We start from the raw sequence: 21176 nt of genomic DNA, 5'->3' as shown, positions 1-21176 counted from the left end.
CAGAACAGTAGGAAACGAGGGTGTGAAAGAACGACGTACCCTGAGAAGAATCTAGTCACATTCTTGACCTATGCTAATATGTGTCCTACTATTTCTTATTTTGTTCACCAATATAACTCCAAACTCCCCACATTTCAACCAACAGTTGAAACGGGTTGATAACGGCTATGCCAGAGTCATAGTTACCCAGTCACAGCATCTGTCATTAACTGATAACTATCATTGGCTCTCTGACTAATAGTAATCATTGGCTATTTCTTTCCCAAAAGATTACCCTCTCAGACTCTAATAAATGCTACATGGCATTAGAACCTAAGGTGGGAGATTTTCAAATTTCAGTGCTTGGCATCAAAATTTCTTCTTTGTCTAGCTAAGTAAATGCATCTTTCCTCTTCTTCATAAGAGCCTGTTGTTAAGATAGGCTCACATAATTTGAGTTCCATAAATAATTTTTCTCTGTTGTTTCTCCTGTACTCATCTCAGCAGCCAAAGGAAACATAATCATTATCTTATTTATAAAGCTTCTCTTTTTTTGGATTATGGTAATGTGTTTCTAACTTTCCAGTTTTTAAATATGACCACAAATCCCACTTCTATACTTACTGTTAACACTTCATACTTGCTTCTGCTCTTTTATTAAATGTCCTAATTATTCTTTTTACATTTTTAATAATGTATGGATTAGCAAAAATGTCAATTGTGATTTGGAGTCAAATGAGGAATCTAATGAATAATAGAAGCCTCTCATCACCCCATTACAAATTATATACACAAACACGTTTACCCATCAATTTAGAGGCTAAGGTCACCTTCAAGCTTATTTTTGGATAACTTTAGCAGCCAGAAACCCTGAATTAACAATGCTGTATATGGACAATTTTGTAGCAAGTTAAAGATACAAGACTCAGAATGAGAGAGAACTAGCCACTCTTCCTCTAAGTTAAGCAAACTTAACATTTTAATCAATGTTTCTGGACCCTATTTAACTCATCAATAAAGTTAAGTTGGTTTACTTGGTGTCTAGAGGCTCCTTAGCTCCAATTATTAAAGATTCCATAATTCTAATTGCTAAGTACCATTAAATCATAACCCTCTACTATTCAGGTATGTTTTATTCCTCTACAGAAGTTGAAATATCATGCATCAAGGAATTGAAAATCACACAGAATATGCATTTGCATCAAAGAATGATCAGATTATTGAGTCTTAGGTGAAATAATAGATCAATGGGAGACATTGTATTATGAATAGGTGTTTTACACACATTATCTAATAGATCTTAATGAAATTTTGTATGGCAGTATGATCACATTTTATAAATAAACCGAATATCAGAAAAATTAAATGGTGTTATCATGATCATACAAATGACCATGAGTCAGTAAGTGCCAGAGATGGTACTTAGATCCACCACCCTTCATCACACATCATTTTCCACTATCAAATTTAACTTAAAAATGGTATTTGACAAATACATTTAAAAATGTAAATATATAATGAAAAATGCGTTTTGATGTCTACTTTTAAAGTAGGGTTTCTCAGCACATTGAATCTATTCAAACAGCATCACACATCATTACCTGCGGTGGAAGCAGTGGCAACCTTATAAAGGCAAGAAGCATGCTCAGGTCATTGCATCTCCTCTGCATGTCATACTTGACCCACATCATCAATGCATGGAAGATGGTTTCTTCATCAGGAACATTTACATCATCACTGGCCAGTAGTTTATGGAGCTCCTCAGCTGGAAGGAGTAAAAACTCTTGATTTCTGATAACTTCCATTATGTTTTCCTGCAGGGAGAAAACATCTTGGCATAATTCTGCTTTACTTTTATTTAGCTAGTAAAGTATTTCAGAAAGAAATAAGAAAAGTAGTCAATAACCTTTGTGCTCGTTATAACATAATCCTTGAGACTCAATCCTTCAGAAACTAGAAGCTGTTAAGATGAAAGCATTGTAATTGTAATTGAAGTGTAAATGTATCCTAGACAGCACAGATCTTGTAATAACTGGAGGATTATAATGCTGAGCTTTGTTATGCAGACAGAATGTACTAAGTGATTAAATGTTAAAGTTTCAAGTGTACTGCTATAGAAGATTTGTTGAATAGGAAAAAATAACATTTCACATTTTTAAAAGCTTGACTATGTATATGTGCATATATATGTGCCTATATATATATATATATATATATATATACACATACACACACACACAGAGACATATATATGAGAATCAGAAAATGACACTAACATTGCACAGATAAAAGTAGCACTGTAAGATACACCATTGTTTATTCAAAAGAGAAAGAATAGGACAGATAGGCCACTGAAGTCACAAAATCCAGCAATGTTCCACCCTGCTATTATCTCTTATCCCTCCCTCCCCTCATGACAATTTCTTTGGCTTAATTCATATTCCCATTTAGTTTCTTCCTGATTGCTCCCATATCTCCTAATTATATTGCCTAACTCGATTCTTAGCTTCTTGGTTGCATCCTATATAATGATGCCAGAATAATATTTCCCAAACATTAATGTGCTTATGGTTTATTCTGAAGTTTTTGTTTTGTTTTCTTTTATGATTTCTCCATATCTTTTGGGTTAAATTTCTTGTTTAAGCATGCTGGTATTCATAAGCTGACCTTTTCTGGTTCTCATTTTTTTGAATTTGCCATCTTGTTTGACATGTCCTTCCTTATTTACTTCATTGCTTAAAATGACTTTTATCTACCTTGCTTTTCTAAATTTCTATCACATTTCAAGATTCAATTCAAGAGCTACCTACTACATATGGCTCCTCAAGTTCCTATTGAGTTTCATTTGACCTGGCCACGCCTTCAGTATCCCCTTACACTGTGTAGTGGGTGTATCCCTGCCACAGCAGATACCATGCTGCAGCCTAATCTTTGGTAAACTTAGAGATCTGTTCACAAATTTTAAGCTGTAAGACCCTGATTTATATAACCTTGTATCTGTAGATCCTGGCACAGAGCCTAGAAAACAGCAGGGGAACAGTACATACTTGCTGAATACATGAATTGATAATCTCAGTAGAGAAAAATAAAATTGTAGAAACAGCACAGAATAGTACAGTCATTTTAAAACATATTTTAAAAACTACTTGTCAAAAACTTTCTTACATTTTAAGCAAAAAAGCTTCTGTGGATGATACATGGTTAGGAAAGACAGAAATTCCACTGTTGGGCCCTCTCTGCTCCATTTCCCCGCCTTGTCTCCTGAGACAACTCCGAGGAGGATATGACAAAGGCTTCTCAGATCCTAGTTTTAAAGCCACAGTTGTAGTAGCAATATGCATAGGACACATATTTTAGGATAAAAACTGCAGTCAAGTGACACTAGGACTCTTCCAAAGAAGGCATTGTGACTACACTAAACAGAGTAGAGCGTTCAGCAAGTGACCGTTAATCTGCATCTTAGAGCAGTTTCAAACTGATTTTTTTGAGGAGAAACCTGGCCTGTGTTATAGTGTGTCCTTGGAGCTGAAGTAACTTCAGCTTTCACAAAAGGGCAAAACTTTTACCTTCTTTCCGGCCATCTGTCATACATTTACATTAATTGTATAATAATAATACAATTTGTAAACAATGTATTTATTTATACTAACTGGCTCCCCAGAATAAGTGAAAGTAGTTATTTTTGTTCCAGAAAATTGTTTTGTTCTGTGTGCTTCCTCTGGGCACTGTGTAAATTATAGATGCCCAATAACTGTTGACATAATTAACAAATTAAGTGTTCTAAGAAGTTTTGTGATCAATTTCTTCTTAACAAACTATGGTAAGATAAAGACATTTCAGAGAAATCTTTGAAAGATTTGTCCATCTGTTTCTCCAGTTACTAAAAATATCTGTCTCTATTAAAATTCACACAGAACTCTATAGCGAGGCAATCACAGCATAGTGAGGGATATCATAAAAAACAGCTCTATGAAACTCCTGGTGGTGTCTGTCATAAAGATACTGTTCAAAGCGTATTTCATTATGTTTTATAGTGTCCTCTTTATGATGACCCTTGGGAGAAATTTCTTTCAGGTTTTAGTAGCGAGAATAATTGCACTTCTCCTGAGTAAATTGGTTTGCTTTTATCATGGATGTTGTAAATTATGGAATCGATCCGATTCCTCTTTTTATTTGGCCCCTAGAAAACGTAGAGTCAAATTGAAATCTATCTGGTAGGAAGGTTATAGACTTTTATAGTTTGATTTCTTTTTCAGACGGCACTGATAATAGTTTCATTTAATATCACTACAAAAGTTTTTCTTTTCTCTTTTTATCTCTGCATCTGATTTAGAGAATGTTCTGATAATTTTGTATTTTTATAAGTCATACTAAATCTTTTGGAAACTAGCAGCATTGTGTTGTACAAACTGCTTATACTTAGAAGCTGGTATCAGATCTTTCACACTCACTCACATGTTATTACATAGGTATTGTTTATTATTATTTTTCTTTATATACATTGATTTTCTCAAGTTCTTCTTGCTGTTTTCTTTTTTCTATCCAGCCTCATTTTAATGATACTCTGCTTATGGTACCTACAATGTAGGTTCTGGAAATTAATTTTTTAAGAATCATTATGTGTTATTGATAAAAGAGGAAATATCAATTCACATTGATTTTCTTACAGTGCTCTCTTATGTTAGCAAACTCCTTATTGTCTCTGAAGATCATATAACAGGAGGCCTGTTCGCCTTTTGTACAATCCCTTTCTTTAGGTTTATTCAATCATTCATTCAGCATAGGTTTATTGAACCCGATACATGGCCCTGAATAATCATCATGAGGACAAAATGGATTTGTCCATAAATCTCGCCATATGGGAGACACCTATAAAAATGCAGTATCTAGAAAATGATAGTAGTCAACTCTGTAGAACCCAGCCTTTCAAACAGACCTAAAATATTAGGAAAGAATTTAAATCAGAAAATGATAAATGGAGAAATATGGTATTCTGGCCAGGGAAAACCGTATCAACAAAGACATAATAATAGCAGGGAGTATAGTATGTGATGCCATAGTTGGTATGTCAATTTGATTGATATAAGCACAGAAAATTTGTCAGAAATAACATTGAAAGTATAGGCAGGTGAATAATGGAATAGAGATAGTCTAAAACTTTGATGGCCTTATATGTATTATAATCATTTAAGTATATTCAATCTCATATGAACACACTGACATACATACATACACACATTTTCTACATATAGTTTAAAAGTGCTTATTGTAAAAAAAGATTTTGGCAACAAACATAAGTTTCTATTTCATAAGACAGGATAATTACAGAAATAAAGATTAAACTACTATTTACTATTGCTACTTTATAATATTTTAAAATAATTTTTCTAGCTAAAAAAATGTAGCTTTGTTTTATCCTGAATAGGAAGAAGTTTTGTATCAGTTTTTTTTGTTTAAGTATTTCCTGGACTTAATATAAACATATTTTCTAATATTCATTTCTTCTGTGCATTTTTACTGTCTTCCTCCATATATTATTGTTAAACATGTAAGTAATAACTTGTAAAATTTTGTCAGAAATATAACTTTACTTCATATGAAAATTAGCTGAAAACTAATGGTAATATTGTATCAAACACAGTATAAGTAAATATCTTCAATTATCATCTTTTGTTATTGTTTAAAATATGGATATTCAACTATAGCAACATATTTTTAATCATTCAAATAACTTTAATTTTGTTTACTTCATGAATAGCTAATATCGAAGCAACACATTATGTACTATATGGTCAACTTAAGAACTCTCTCTCTCTCATGGAAGTCTACTGAGTTAAGACTTATGTCTTATCTTCTTGTACTCTGTGACCACTAGTCAATTAGAGTAAACTCCTAATCACTGTTCTAAGCATTATGGTAGGAAGATAAATTCTTTGGCAGACCACCACATAATCTCTGTCTTGATTTCAATGCACCAAAAAATAGAGAATTTATTTAATTATCCATCTAAAAAGTTATTGGTTCAAAATGTGAGATCTTAGGAGGCTCATAATGCCAAGTAACGAAAAAAAAAGGTGGGGGGGCATGGATTCTGTAATTTGGCTACATCTTCTGGCTGAGGTTGTAGGTAAGTAGGAAAAATAAAAACTTTGGGTCAAATATTTTGGGTATAAAATTCTAAAATATCTAATTCCTTAAAAATTCTTTGCAAGCAATGTTTTGAAAGTTTCATGATATATGCATGTTTCTACTATTTTAAGAATTGAGACTGAAAAATTCATTTTTGACTTCCAAGGCAATGTTTTTTTCTGTTATGTTACATACTAGATTGAAATGAAATTGTCATCTTCTATTTCATTGGATCCAAAGGTACAATGTAGGCCACAGGGGCTGTTTCTCTAGAGGGCACAGGTGGTAAACCTTGAGCAGAGCCTTGGTGTTCTCTATTGAACAGCTTTTTCAGTTTTTACAACAGGGCAAAGTGGATAATTTTCTAAATGTTTAAGATTTGTTTCTCTTTTGATTTTAAATCTGTCTTTAAATCATTTCTATTTTCTTGAAATTTACTATAAGCAATTGATGTAAGCAATGTGGCTCCTTTGATACTTGGCTTAGAGATTTCTTCTGCCAGATATTTTGCCACTCACAAGTTCTTTCCACAAAACACTATTATACAAACACAATTCAGCTACGTTATTTGCTACGTTATAACAAGGATCACTTTTCCTCCAGTTACCAAAAACCTATTCCTAATTTCAATCTGAGACCTCATCAGAATGGCCTTTACTGTCATTGTTCTACCAACATTCTCATCACAGTGACAGGTAATCTAAAACTTCTACTACTGTTCACTTCTGAGCTCTCATCTAAATCTCCCTTGACAGTTTGTTCAAGGCAATATAGGTTTATTCCAGAATGCATTTCAAAACTCTTCCAGCCATTATTTATTATGTAGTCTCAGAGCCTCTTCCACATTTTCAGGGATTTGTTATAGTAACTCCTTACTCCTCGGTATCAATTTCTGTCTTAATTATTTTCTGAGCTGCTATAAAAAATATCTTAGACTGGACAATTTATAAACAACAGAAAATTATTGCTCACAGTTCTAGAGACTGGAAAGTCCAAGATCAAGGCACCAGCAGATTTGTTGTTTGGAGAGGGCTCCTTCCTTACAGACAGCATTTTCTTGCTGTATTATATGGAGGAAGGAGAAAACAAGCTTCTTCTGGCCTCTTACAGAGGCACTAATCTCATTTATCAAGGCAGAGCCCTTGTGACCCAAATACCTGACAATATCCTCCAGCTTTTAATATACTACAATGGGGATTAGGTTTTAACGTATGGAATCTGGGGGTCACAAATCACAGCAGCATCTCTTCCAAAGGTTATATTTAATATTAACCTCAGAATATGACTTTAGCTGGAAATAGGGTAATTGCAGATATAATTAAGAAAAAAATCATACTGGATTGGGGTGGACCATAATCTAATAACTGTGATTTTTCTAAGAGAAGTTTTGAAATAAACAGATACACAGTGAGTAGAACTCAATGTGAAGAAATGAGAGACACAAAGAGAAGAAGGCTATCTGAAGATGGAGGCAGAGATTAAAGTTATGCTACCACAAACTGATGAATAACAAGGATTGTCAGTAACAGAAGCTGGAAGAAGCAAAATAGGACTCTTCCCTAGAGACTTTAGGAACAAAACATGACCCTGTGGATAATGTGACTTTGAATTTCCAGTCTTTAGAACTATGAAAAAGTAAATTTAAAGTAATTTAAGCTACGCATTTTGTGGTACTTTGTACAGCAGACCTAGGAAACTAACACATATCGTTAGAAATATCTATAAAATTATAATTTAAAAAAACTTGCATCAAAAATCTCAAATATACTTAAGAAGGCATCACAATTATTTCCAATCCTTAAAATAACAAGTTCTAAGTTCTTTCTGTTATAAAGCAATGCCTTTAAGAAATACTAGTTTTACCATGTTCCTCATGGGGGATAGCTAACAACGTTATCTTAACATCAATTTCCATATACGCATAGTTTTCTATTGCTTTTAGAATTTAAACTTTCTAAAAATGCAGAGCTGAGAAAGGTATCTCTCCACAAGTATCAAGAGTTCTTACTAATAATTGCCTTAAAGTTGCTACACTGACATATTGCTGTCAAGATTCTAGCTTTTTCATGTTTTAAAACCAATTTTGCTGGGCTTTTGATTATATGCCTTGTCTGAATTTTTAATCCCTTTGTCAAAGTTGCTGACTGAACTGTTGAATACTATCTTAGAATTTCAAAGAAAATGGAAACTCATTATGAGATTTTCACACCTTGATATTTTACCAAGGAGAATGCTGAGGCTAGGAGGAGTTCACATATTGTCATACTCACGGTCAAGATAAGGCTGGGGTTAGAAACTCAGTCTTTTGTCCTTAAGTCTATGACACTTCCCATTATACTACCTGGCCTATCTATCATTTGGTTAATTTCTCTCTGGTTCTCCTCACCTAACTATTTTGACCTCAATGTCTTACTTTGACTTATGCAGCAAATATGCACCCTTACTTTTGAGGTGCTCACCTGGATTTTATTTACAACTCTTTATATTTCTGGGTCCCATAATGTGGTATGGTGATTACAGGTGATTTAATTTGGAAAGTTGGATGGGATTTAGATGCCAACTCTGCTACTTACTCGTTGTGTGGCATTAGGGAGTTGGGTTTCTTGTACATAAATGAGGATAAAAATAGTATCCATTATAATGTATTCTTATCAGAATTAGGTATGAAGACTAAATTAAATCTACTATCCTTAGAGAAGTGCTGTCTCATAGAGAGGAACACATAAGTGTTAGTCATTACTATGCTGCATATGACCCCACCCATCACTTCAGCCTCCTCTTGCTAGCTCTGTAGGCTACATTCACATTATTTTCCCTATTTTTCCAATTATTCAGTCTTCGAAGAAATAGTGCTTTATTGGATTCTTTCTCTTTTCCTACTATATGCCTAATACTGGGAATACAGAGTTTAAAAAAAGAAAGGTCTTACCCTAGTTTCTTACTTTCTAGTGAGGAGGACAATATAATACTATAAGAGAATTTCATTCATTTTTTAAGAAGAAAAAATTTAATGATTTGAAGAGGGTGAGAATGGAAGTGAAAAAAAAGAGACAAGACCACGTTATTGTTCTTTCTGCAATAACGATTTCCAAAACAAGAAAATGTTTGCAATAGATCATGGATTCGGATGAAAATGTTGCTGTCATCTGGTCCAATTCTCATTATCTAGACAGACTGTCAAATAGGAATTACCACTATCTAACAAATTCTTACATTGGAAAAAATCTTTTAAAGCACTTATTTTAATTCACATTCCATGTACTTTTTCTGTGCACTGATTACCCAGCAATTATTTTGAGTGAAGGGAAACCCATGACCCTGTGAAGAAGCCCATGACTGCTGAATGGCTGTATTAGAAAATTGCCTGATTTTTTGAAGGAACATCTGCCTTCTTGTAATTTTCTTTCATCCAAGGGCAAATCAATTACTATTCTGTTTATTACCTTTTCAAATCCTTGCAGATTAACATTTTTTTCTTCCATATGTATGTGTGTGTATATATTTGTATATATGCATATATTTACACATATGTATAAGCTACCTTGTAAAGGCTAAAGAACTACCATTCTTTAATCTGTATAAAAAGTCCTAATCTCAAAACCAGAAAAGGATGCTAGAACTGAAGATATAGTTTTAGTTGACTATATATGTCTCTGAATATACCTGCATTTTTCTTATTGCTTTAGAAATGATAAATAAGACAATCAGCAGATATTTTATTGACTCTATATTGCTTATTGGCATTTAACTTATAAATACAAACATATGCTTATTTAATTAATATTATTCAGATAACACAACAAAGAATAGTGTTCAAAGAGCTGTTAATGTGTACATGTTTAATGGTGCTTTCCTGTTTTATCTATATTTTGTTATCACCTCTTAAGAAATAAACATGGAATATATTTCTTTAAGTATTGATATCATGTTAGTTTCTTCCTTAATAATGGCAATATATAGAATATATTGGTCAAAAGTTTAATATGTGATAACTATTATCTACTAATGTAGGAGTAAGAAGTCTATATAAATCATTTATAAATTTCAGTTTCAAAAAAGTTACTCTAGTCAGCTAAACAATACTATGTCTATTTTTTTTGATTTAACAAAACTAACAAACTTTCAAATATGTTACTTTGCAAAGTTTAAATATACATCTATAAATTATTAGTCAGAGGGATAACAATTATTTTTGTAATTAGTAATATTAGATACATTAACTTCCTGGTAGAACCTAAACCTATTTCTTCTGCCTCCTTGATAAATTGCCCAACATTAGTATTTGCCAACTCTACTAATTACTGGTTGTGTCACTTACTGATTAGGTGTCTAGCAAAGTCATTGAAAATGGTGGGAGGTAGAAATAGGAGAAAAGATACATCTCTGTTCAATGGTTACAAAACCATGTTTTTGACAGCTTAGAAGAAAATGGTATCATTGAACATTAAATCATGAGACAATAACATGCCTACATATTGAGATCTGTTTCTTTTCATTGCAGTAAACTGTCCAGGGTACGTGATCATAAAATTTTTCTGAAATGATTTCCAGTACTTAATGAAAGAATAAAAATAATGCTCCTCTACAACCTTACTAGAAAAAAAACTTGTATTGCAAGATAGTATCTCTGTTTTTCCTGCTTTAGGATATCTTTCAGAAAATTGGCTGGAAAAATCGACTTTGATCTGTAAGAAAGTATGTATATTATGTCAGGTGGTGCTCATTCTGTACTTACAGAAAATTGAGAAAAGTTTATACCCTATCTTCTCAGGAAAAAAAAAAAAAGCTTTCCAGGACCTAAAGAATTTTATTGTCAATCTAAGATATATTTAGTCTTTTGTCCTTATGCTCATAAGCATAAATGAGTCTTCAGGAAAGTCTGTTATATGCATAATTGGAAATAGCTAGACATTTGGGATAAAAAGTATATGTAGAAAGAAAGAAGTCAGTACCGAAGTGACTTACATATCCATGTTGACTATTTTGTAGTAAAAGACAGCATTAGCATTATTCAATGAGGAATACATTATAATTTTGCAATTTGAGGTCTAAATGATCTCCACAGAAGCATGTAAAATTTTAATTATGATTTTGCATTCATTTATTGCTTAATAAAAGGATTTAGATCATTTCCCTTCTGGGCTGAATAATTTACTAGTTGCTTACAACCAACATTAAAAAAAACCATAGCACTGTATATTATCTTATATTAATCTATTTTGAAGCTTAACAGTAGAAATAATTATAATAATTGTCAAAGAAATTCAGGTAGAAATGAAAAACAAACTTTAAAAATTAACACCAACAAAACCCTAAAAGGGAAACTAATGAAAGAATATACTCTACTTTATAAAACAATAATTGAAATAAAATGGGATATTCCTCTTGGTAGCTACACAAATTTATAAGAAATATGTCTCAAGAAAGTTTGTCAAATAAGAATGTAGTAACTGCCATTAATGTATCTCTAGGCAAACAAAAGAAGCCCTAGCTATATTACAACATGAATTGTTACATATGATGCACTAAATATGAAAGTTGGTACCAAACATAAGCACATAGAGCATTAAAATATTTTGTAACTAAGATGCAGGAAAAAGAAACAAGGACTGAAGTTCATACTGAGGGAATGTATTCTCTTCCTGGGTCACAAGGAGGTGTAGTTTCAAAGGCAAGAACTTCCAGCACCATACCTCCACCCACATCTCCATCTGGAAGACTAGAGGTCTTTGTTCAACTTTCACGCACTCAGGGAAAAAAATCAAAGATTAATCATTCTAGCAGTAGGTTTAAAGGAACTCCTTTCATAAGATAGAAAATTTGAATAGGGCAGGAATAGCTCCCAAGTTAAAAGTACCCTTCTCCCACATCTGGGCAGACTCCATTTCTAGATCCCCTTCCACAACCTTGTGGGAGCTGCTCTCTATTCATTTCTTTCTCCTTTTTCTCTCTGCCTAAGTAAATCACCTTATGCAAAAACTCTTTGGAATCTGATATTTACTTAATGGAGCCACCACATCTGGTGGGGTCCTCCATCCCATTCTTGGGTGAGTAAGGTACTAAGGGTTTGGAAGAACACATCCTAGCAGGGGTGCTGAGCCTCCCCCACATCCCAGAACCTGGTCTTAATACCTCACATTTTCATCCTGGACGGTTTCATTTCTGGAAATGGCTATTTATTATTTCTTCAAATACTACAATATACACTTATTTACTGATGTATTTATAGGTATTTTTTGTGCGTGAAAGAGCACACATTTTTGGGAAACACAGTGTTGGAGCATAGTGACCAATAAAGGCTGTCCAATGGCCATCTTACACATCACGCTCCAAAAGACACAGAGGATGTTTGCTAATAAAAATCAATGGGAATATGGATTCCTCTGGGTGACTCTCCCAGCCTTACCCCTTTTAGAGTTTAGGAAATCTCCTAACTGTTTTCCTGATGCCAACTGTAGTATATAAGAGATAGAGTACCTAAGGGGTGCCTTCCTGTTTTTTTTTTTTTTTGATTACATATTATATTTATTGTTAACATATTTTGAATATACATATAATCTTTTTTTTTCTTCTTATTTTTTTATTGCATTTTAGGTTTTGGGGTACATGTGCAGAGGATGCAATACAGTTGCATAGGTACATACATGGCAGTGTGTTCTGTTTGCTTTCACCCCTTCACCCACATTTGGCGTTTCTCCCCAGGCTATCCCTCCCCCCCTCCCCCTCCCACTGGCCCTCCCCTTTTCCCCCCAATAGACCCCAGTGTTTAGTACTCCCCTTTCTGTGTCCATGTGGCCTTCCTGTTTTTTATAAAGAACATTTATCTAGATACTTTTGAAGTCATAATGGTACTTTTATCCTATGTTCTCTTACGGCCACCAGACCAATTTCTGTTCAGATTGCCTTGATGTCTACTTTTCCCACTCTAGAATATCTTTAAGAAAATTGGCTGGAAAAATCTACTTTGATCTGTAAGAAAGTATGTGTTGACAAGAGAGGTCATCTTTAGCCATGATGGAGTCATACAGTGTTACATTATTGGCCAGCGTCATCCTGCTTGTGTGAATCTGAACAATGTGCTTCTTGGTCTTTCATCAGGTAGTGGGAAATCAAATTTCCTGTCAATACGATCTGCTCTAAGGAGTGCTATCTCCAAAGTTTCTACTTGGTTTGTGGCCATAATAAATTTTATATCTCCCCATGAATCAAATCAATCCAACTGGTTCAACAGTTCCAACATTATTGGCTGAAATTATCTCTCACCACCGGAATTTGAGTCATATCTTTTTGTCCTAATGGCATCAATTTCATCTATAAACACAGTGTAAGGTGAATGTTCTTCAGTAACTTGAAACAATTCTCATATGAAATTGGGCCAACACCTCAGTACTTCTGAAAAAGTTCAAAGGCAATCAATCTCAAGAAAGTGGCTGAGGTTTGGTTTGTAACAATTTGATTGACAGTGTTTTCACTGTGTCAGGTGGGCCATACAGAATGATCCCCTTAGGGGACTTTATACTTCATAATATTCAGGATGCGTGAGAGGGAGCTCAACAAATTCTTTAATTTCCTGGATTTTGTTGGCCAATCCCCTATATTAGCATAGGTCTCCTTGGGGACCTTTTCCACCTTCCTCACCCTAAATAGCACCTCTATCATGGCACGTATTTTGTGGTTGAACAGAACCAGTCAGCTTGGTTTCAGCAGATCCTTGTCTACAAATGACAGAAGGCTGATGTAGTGTTCTGAGCTCACAAATGTAGATATGGTGATATGATTGACATCAGTGATCTCTTCCAAGGGTCCTACTGATGTCAGAGTCTCCCTCAGATCACCCATTTTCAATCTTTCCCCTTTTTGCTTTTCTTCTAATGGTTTCATTTGTTCCTTATATCTAATGAATTCTTCCTCTATGAGAAGATAGTCTTTAATTCTAACTTCAATAATTGTAACAGGCACTGAATGTGAGGTGTCACCAGTGGCAGTTTGCTGGTAGCACCTGGTACCTTTGTTTTCTTTTTTTTCCCCCACTCTCATTGGTACAAGAGGTTCATACTTCTCTTTCTTGTCTGTGTTATGATTCTTGCCTCTTCCAGGATCGTGACCAAGACTCTTACTTTGACCCATCTTTCCTTAGCCACTCAAGCTGTCACTCCCATGTGCCTCCATCACAGAAGCCCATCCCATTTGCACATATAACAGAGCCATTAAATAACATTGGTATTTTTGTAATTTTTAAATATAAATGAGTTGATTTGTATATTAGTTTCCTATTGCTGCTGTAACAAATCATCATAAATTATGTAGCTTTAAAAAATATGTATTTATTACATTGAAGATCTGGAGGTCCAAAGTCCAGGCAGAGTTTAGCTCAGATAGGTTTCTGCTTCAGGTTTTATCAAGGTGTTGGCAAGTTTTCTTCATTTTTGGAATCTGTGGGAATAATCTGTTTTTGTTTTTGTTTTTCAGACAAGCTCCTGCTCTGTCACCCAACTTGAAGTTTGCAGTGGTATGGTCTTGGCTCACTACAACCAGCATCTCCCAGGTTCAAGTGATTCTCCTGCCTCAGCTTCCATAGTATCTGAGACTACACGTGTGCATCATCATTTGTAGTAGAGATGGGGTTTCGCCAGGTGAACCAGGCTGGTCTTGAACTCATAACCTCAGGTGAACCACCCACCTTGGCCTACCAAAGTGCTGGTATTACAGTCACAAGCCATCATGCCCAGCCAGGAAAAATCTGTTTTCCAGTTCATTCACATTGTTGGTAGAATATGCTTCTCTGTGATTATAGTACTGAGGTCCCCATTTTCTTTTTTTTTTTTTATATTTTTATTTTTTTATTGCATTTTAGGTTTTGGGGTACATGTGCAGAGCATGCAATACAGTTGCATAGGTACACACATGGCAGTGTGTTTTGTTTGCTTTCTCCCCTTCACCCACATTTGGGATTTCTCCCCAGGCTATCCCTCCCCACCTCCCCCTCCCACTGGCCCTCCCCTTTTCCCCCCAATAGACCCCAGTGTTTAGTACTCCCCTCTCTGTGTTCATGTGTTCTCATTTTTCATCACCTGCCTATGAGTGAGAATATGCGGTGTTTCATTTTCTGTTTTTGTGTCAGTTTGCTGAGAATAATGTTCTCCAGATTCATCCATGTCCCTACAAACGACACGAACTCATCATTTCTGATTGCTGCATAATATTCCATGGTATATATGTGCCATATTTTCCCAATCCAGTCTATCATCAATGGGCATTTGGGTTGATTCCAGGTCTTTGCTATTGTAAACAGTGCTGCAATAAACATTCGTGTGCATGTGTCCTTATAGTAGAATGATTTATAGTCCTTTGGGTATATACCCAGTAATGGGATTGCTGGGTCAAATGGAATTTCTATTTCTAAGGCCTTGAGGAATCGCCACACTGTCTTCCATAATGGTTGGACTAATTTACACTCCCACCAACAGTGTAAAAGTGTTCCTTTTTCTCCACATCCTCTCTAGCATCTGTTGTCTCCAGATTTTTTAATGATCGCCATTCTAACTGGCGTGAGATGGTATCTCAATGTGGTTTTGATTTGCATCTCTCTGATGACCAGTGACAATGAGCATTTTTTTCATATGATTGTTGGCCTCATATATGTCTTCTTTCGTAAAGTGTCTGTTCATATTCTTTGCCCACTTTTGAATGGGCTTGTTTTTTTCCTGTAAATCTGTTTGAGTTCTTTGTAAATTCTGGTTATCAATTTTCTTGCTGGCCGAAGGTCACTCAGCTTTTAGACCTTTCTCACATTGGTTGGTTTGCCCTCCTTCCTCCATCTTTACACACAGCAATGTCAAGTTTAATTTTTCACATGCTTGGAATCTCTCTTTCATCCCCTTCTGCTGCTTCTCTCCTTTCTTACTCTCCCATATCTGCGATTGGCTCTTCTGGCTTCCTCTTCTGCTTTTAGAGACTCATGTCACTACACTTGACTAATCCTTCATATTCACTCTATCTTAATATTGGTTAATTAGCCTTCTAATTTCATCTGCAAAGTACCTTTACAGTAATAGCTAGATAAGTATTTGAATAATCAGGATACTTTGGCAGATTGGAGAATCTTCAGAATTCTGTGTACCACAATGTATCTGCTTTTCAAATTTATCAATTTTTCATGCTTATTAAAACAAACTTAGTTCATGAAGCTGATGGATGAAGCATAACCCACAGTAATTCAATAAAATGATTTAGTCATTCAATTAAAGTCTATCATATGCTAAGTACTCTACTATAGAACATAAATACAAAGAAGAAAAGGGATGGATTTACCCTCAAAGAAATGAAATATTTTTGAAGGCTTTTTATGAATTGAAGATATGTGAAGACAATTTTGTCATTTGATCAACAGAGTAGTATTGATAATATTAGTGATATTATCTAGTCAACTGAACTCCTCAAAAGGATACCTCACTGATAATTTATTTAAAAATCAAACAACAAGATATTATTAAAAAAAACATTATTTGCAGAAAACTTTTGATTTTCAGGGGAACATTGGTCCTTCTCTTTAGTTAGTCCCCCTGACCCCCTGGCCAAAGCTAATCTGTGACTCAAATTAGAAATCTGACAAAAAGACTCTAAAAAAGCTGTGGAAGCAGTTACCTGGCTATTACTCATGTTCCCCTGTTTTTGGACATGCCAAGCACTGAATTGCATAAAATGATGCTGTCAGTTAGCTCTAAGCCAGTCCTTGACATAAATGGACATTCAACAATGCAAAAAGTAGTTGAGACTTGTGGCTTCATTGAGAAAATACATAGAACCCTTAGAGATTGATCTGTCCAGTAGCCCAAATACATCCTTGAAACATGGTTAAATTTGCCTTCACAATAAATAAGAAAATATTGTTAAACTTAGCGAGGGACATTGGTGCCTTGCTAAGTGTGTCACTGAAAGTCCCATCCTCCAGAGTGTGTTGACTGCCTAAGGAGAAAGGGAAAGGCAGGCTGTCAGAGGACATGAACATGTAATACCCTCACCACCCTCAGCTCGTGATTATTTCAGTTACAACAGGTTTGACCAACCCATGGTGAGTTCACTGCTGCCACTGAATAACATGTCTTATAGTGGATATAGCAGTCCTGCAGGCCACCCTGTTGTCCCTTGGATCTACAAAGAAAGGATGAGAATAGCACATGATGAGATTATTAACCAGATTTAGATTTCTAGGTTTATCTGTACCATTCCCTGTGGTTACTGAGTCCAGTTAAACCTCAGGAACTCAGGTCAATAGAACTTCAACTTAACCCAAGTTTTAACTGACAAATTCCTCACCATGGAAAAAGCAGTCACGGTCATATCAGCAAAGATTGACCAGTAGGAAGTCCAGCATAAAAGTGATCGCTGGGTACCCTCTCCTGATCAACCCAGGCAAGGATCTTTCCCAAGAGATGTCTGAGTTTGGTTAATAATGAGATCTCCAAGGAGGAGATTAATGTGCTCCACACCAAATAATTCCTGCCTAGGAGGCCCCCTAGGGTCTACTCCTTGATAGCCTCTGTTATTGACACAAATGCCATTTCTTCCTCCCAGTAAGCCTAAAGATGAATTGTGGAGCCCTGCAAACTTTTACATGGACCTCAGGACTGGGTTTTGAAACCCAGTGTTTAAGACCCGGTGTTTTCCTGAGTTCCCATGCTCCCCAGAGATCAGAGATCACATGCCAAGATCAGAGTTTAATGGAGAGGTAGAAAGAAGTGTACTTCTTGGACTTTTTGGCTATGTGGTACAAGGCGACACTGACACTTGGAACACGTGGCACTAGGATGCAGGGGAACAAATACTGCTTTGTGCTTTTGGATCTGAGAGCAACACCATTGAGATGTTGTCAGGCCCAGGGATCACTGGGTTCTTCTGAACCCCTATAAACTTCAATAATGCTATGGCCCCACTATTGAATATATTATTAGTATATATCTATAATTTATATGTAATTCTGCTCATTTTTAGCACCAATCACTGAATGGAATTGCTGACGTTAGGGATATCTTAGAGGGGCATGTGGAAAACTGTGAACCTGTCCAACTAATAATGTCTAGTGCCATTGCCTCTCTAAAACAGTATCAGTAGTCTGATGAATAAAAAAAAAATTACTATCCGTATTGCCCAATTCCTCTGTGAGACAATTTTTTTCTATCCAGTGTTACATGTGGCTTGCGCACAAGGCCTGGGCACTCACCATTGACTATAAATGGCCCAATGCTGCATCTAGTCTTTGGTGCCAGAGGCATCCTACATAATATCTGTCATAAAGATTATTGCTTAAGCTGAAGGAGTTTGGTCTGCAGCAATTGATATTATGAATGCAATAAAAATCACACTTTTTTGTGATTCATCTACAAAGGGTTTCTAGAGTTGGCCAAAAGAAAGAAACAAAAGCCAAACTCAGGAAGACTGAAAGGAGGAGGAAGACATCCCCCCAGGCATGGAACAACCTCCAGGTGATAATCCCAGGAATGAGAAGAGCCTCATAGTTGCCAAGGGCTTTTTGGTATAAGACTATTGATTTGACAGATGCTTTCTTCTCAATGTTTATTATCATAAAAGTATCAGGGAAGTATAAAAGCAGCTTGTCTTAATAGTCAAAGATGACAGTATAGTTTCACAGAGCTCTTTCACTTTCTCGGAGCTGTTTTTTTTTTTTTTAATTTAATACAATCTACAAAACCTTGATTGCCCTGACAGCCTACAAAACATCACAAGCATCCACTATATTGATAACGTCACCATGCTAATTAGATTCACTGAATAGGAACTAGGAATTAGTCTACGTAACCTAGTTATACAAAGGTACGTCAGAAGTTGAGAGATAAATTCTATGATTTTCAGGAATTTTCTGCATCTGTAGACTTTTCAATAGTTTTCTAGTCTGGAGAACAGCAGTGGAGATTCTCTAAGTAAAGAGCAATGTCCAACCATAAAAAATTAGGAAAATATTTATTGAATATCTTTGAATTTTAAAAGCACTTAGAAATGTGATTTAACTCTGGTTGCTACATGGCTCTTCAGACTATCTGTTTCTAATGGAGCTACAGAAAGCAAATCCAGGTGGTTGTGCATGCTTCCCCGAAGGTTGCACAATATGACATGCAAATCAGTTAGTTCTGGAAGTATATATGGGGAATAAGAATGTTGGGAAGAGAAACCAGGTACTCTGAGTGATAAAATCCTGCTTCACACATCTAAACTGACATGGCAAGGCCATCCTCTGTGTAAGAATATGGCTATTCTTCACGTTGAACTTACAGTCTTAAATAGAGCCCCTCACAACAAATTTGTGAAAAATGAGAAAACTTGATCTAGGTGAGAAGCATATTAGCATGACATATTGATGCTAGTCATGACAGTTATTCAAGGAAATCCATTTTGTAGGCAAAGCTGTAGCAGTACACTTGCATACCTACTTTGTATGAAGAAAGAGTGAGATGGCCTAAGTTAGGAACACACACAGCTTTCTAGGCGCTGGCAACTAGCTTTGCTAGCTGTTGAGATGGCAGAAAGGAAAAATAGAGGACAATCACCGGGAAGGATGTCTGGGATGACCTAATGATAAAACTGGAGTGGTCACAAAGAATCTTTCTTGAGTGTCCATTACAGAGGAGGCTCTCCATAATCGGGCAGACAGAATAATTTGTACTATGAACAATAGCTATTTTCCCTCTTTAGCCACCTCAAATTTAGCTACAATAGGCCCGCAAACAGATTACCATGACAGCAAAAATTGAAATTATGAATGGACCTAAAAATATGAGCTTTTCCTCACAAAGTCAGAACTTACTATAACATTTTTAATTCTTAATATGGCACTCTTCTTTAGGAGAGATAAGCCAGCTGGTGGAAGTAAACTACATAGGTCTCCTTCATCCTTGGAGCACGTCACACATTTACATTTCCTGGAATAGATAAATACTCTGGATATGGGTTTGTCTCTATGCCCATTAATATCATCCAGTTGTCTAGAAAATTTTTGATTCATTGGCATCATATACCTAAAAATATTTATCGGAAAAATGAACAATAGGCTCATGAACATAATGTTCATTGGTCTCACCACATACCTCATGAAACTTCAAATAAAACACCAGCTTTGACTATAGTTCAATGCATAGTTGCTGCATGGTTCTCCAAGATACAGCATATGGATTGAACCAACAGCTGATATTTGATTACATATCCCCAGTTGTAAAAATTTGTTCATAAGGAAAACACACTGGATTTAGGATTAGCCCTTTCAACCACTCTTCCCAGTAATCCACTTATGAATGTGTGCTTTGCTTTCCCACTTCTGTAGGATTTGTTGAGCAAGAGATCCTGAGTTATAGCAAAGAGGGCACTTCTGCTGGTAAACACAGCAAGGGTTTTACTGTACTATGATCTAGAATACAAACCAGCCAAACAGAGTTGGTTAACATAATTTGGACGAGACAGACATAATATACAGAGGGATAAACTTTGACCTCTAAGAAAAAGAAGACAAGAGGATTTGGCAGCTAATACCTTTCCATTCATCATATTGATTGACAGCTCCACATCACAGTAGTTCCACATGACCTGTTTAGAAGACATCTATCCTTATTAAACTGCCAACTCCATTTTCTTGTTAATCTGTGAATAGCTGAGAAACATACCAGCTTGCATTTCATTTCCCTACTTCCTGTCCTCATTTCCTGTTCCGCCTCAAATGTGTAGTACTGAGACTGCATATCCCACAGAAAAGCCTTGGTCCATTAGCTTTTGTCTTTGGTTCTGTTCTGGGGAAAACACACACCTTTCCTTTTGTGAAAGAATCAATTATTTACCTAATTATTATCATAAGCAGAAATAAAAAACCCATGTATGTCGTATTTACATTTGTAAGACACTGTATATACAAATATGTAGAATAGAATGGAAACAACATTTACAGAACATTGGTTAAACGCAAAGACTTCTTTGGCTAATTTATATTATGTTGTGTTGGTTCTCATATTTTAATTATTAATTGTGAAAACAGAAAAAAAGTGAAAAAGAACCCACACCACAAGAAA

At 35.4% G+C, this 21176-nt stretch overlaps 1 protein-coding gene and 1 pseudogene across 1 annotated transcript in view; both read right to left on the bottom strand.

Moving 5' to 3' along the window:
* Positions 1–21176, bottom strand: part of KLHL1 (kelch like family member 1) — a 436959-nt gene that overhangs the window by 175709 nt on the left and 240074 nt on the right. The window contains exon 5 of the mRNA XM_002742615.4: positions 1581–1793. Coding sequence (XP_002742661.1) covers positions 1581–1793 — 213 coding nt within the window. The remainder of the gene's footprint in view (positions 1–1580; positions 1794–21176) is intronic.
* Positions 13017–14304, bottom strand: LOC108588167 (26S proteasome regulatory subunit 4 pseudogene; annotated as a pseudogene).

The sequence above is a fragment of the Callithrix jacchus genome, chromosome 1 (genome assembly GCF_049354715.1).
Source record: "Callithrix jacchus isolate 240 chromosome 1, calJac240_pri, whole genome shotgun sequence".
NCBI lineage: Eukaryota > Metazoa > Chordata > Mammalia > Primates > Cebidae > Callithrix > Callithrix jacchus.
The sequence above is the reverse complement of the archived record's forward strand: the minus strand, read 5'-3'. Positions and strand labels throughout refer to the sequence as shown.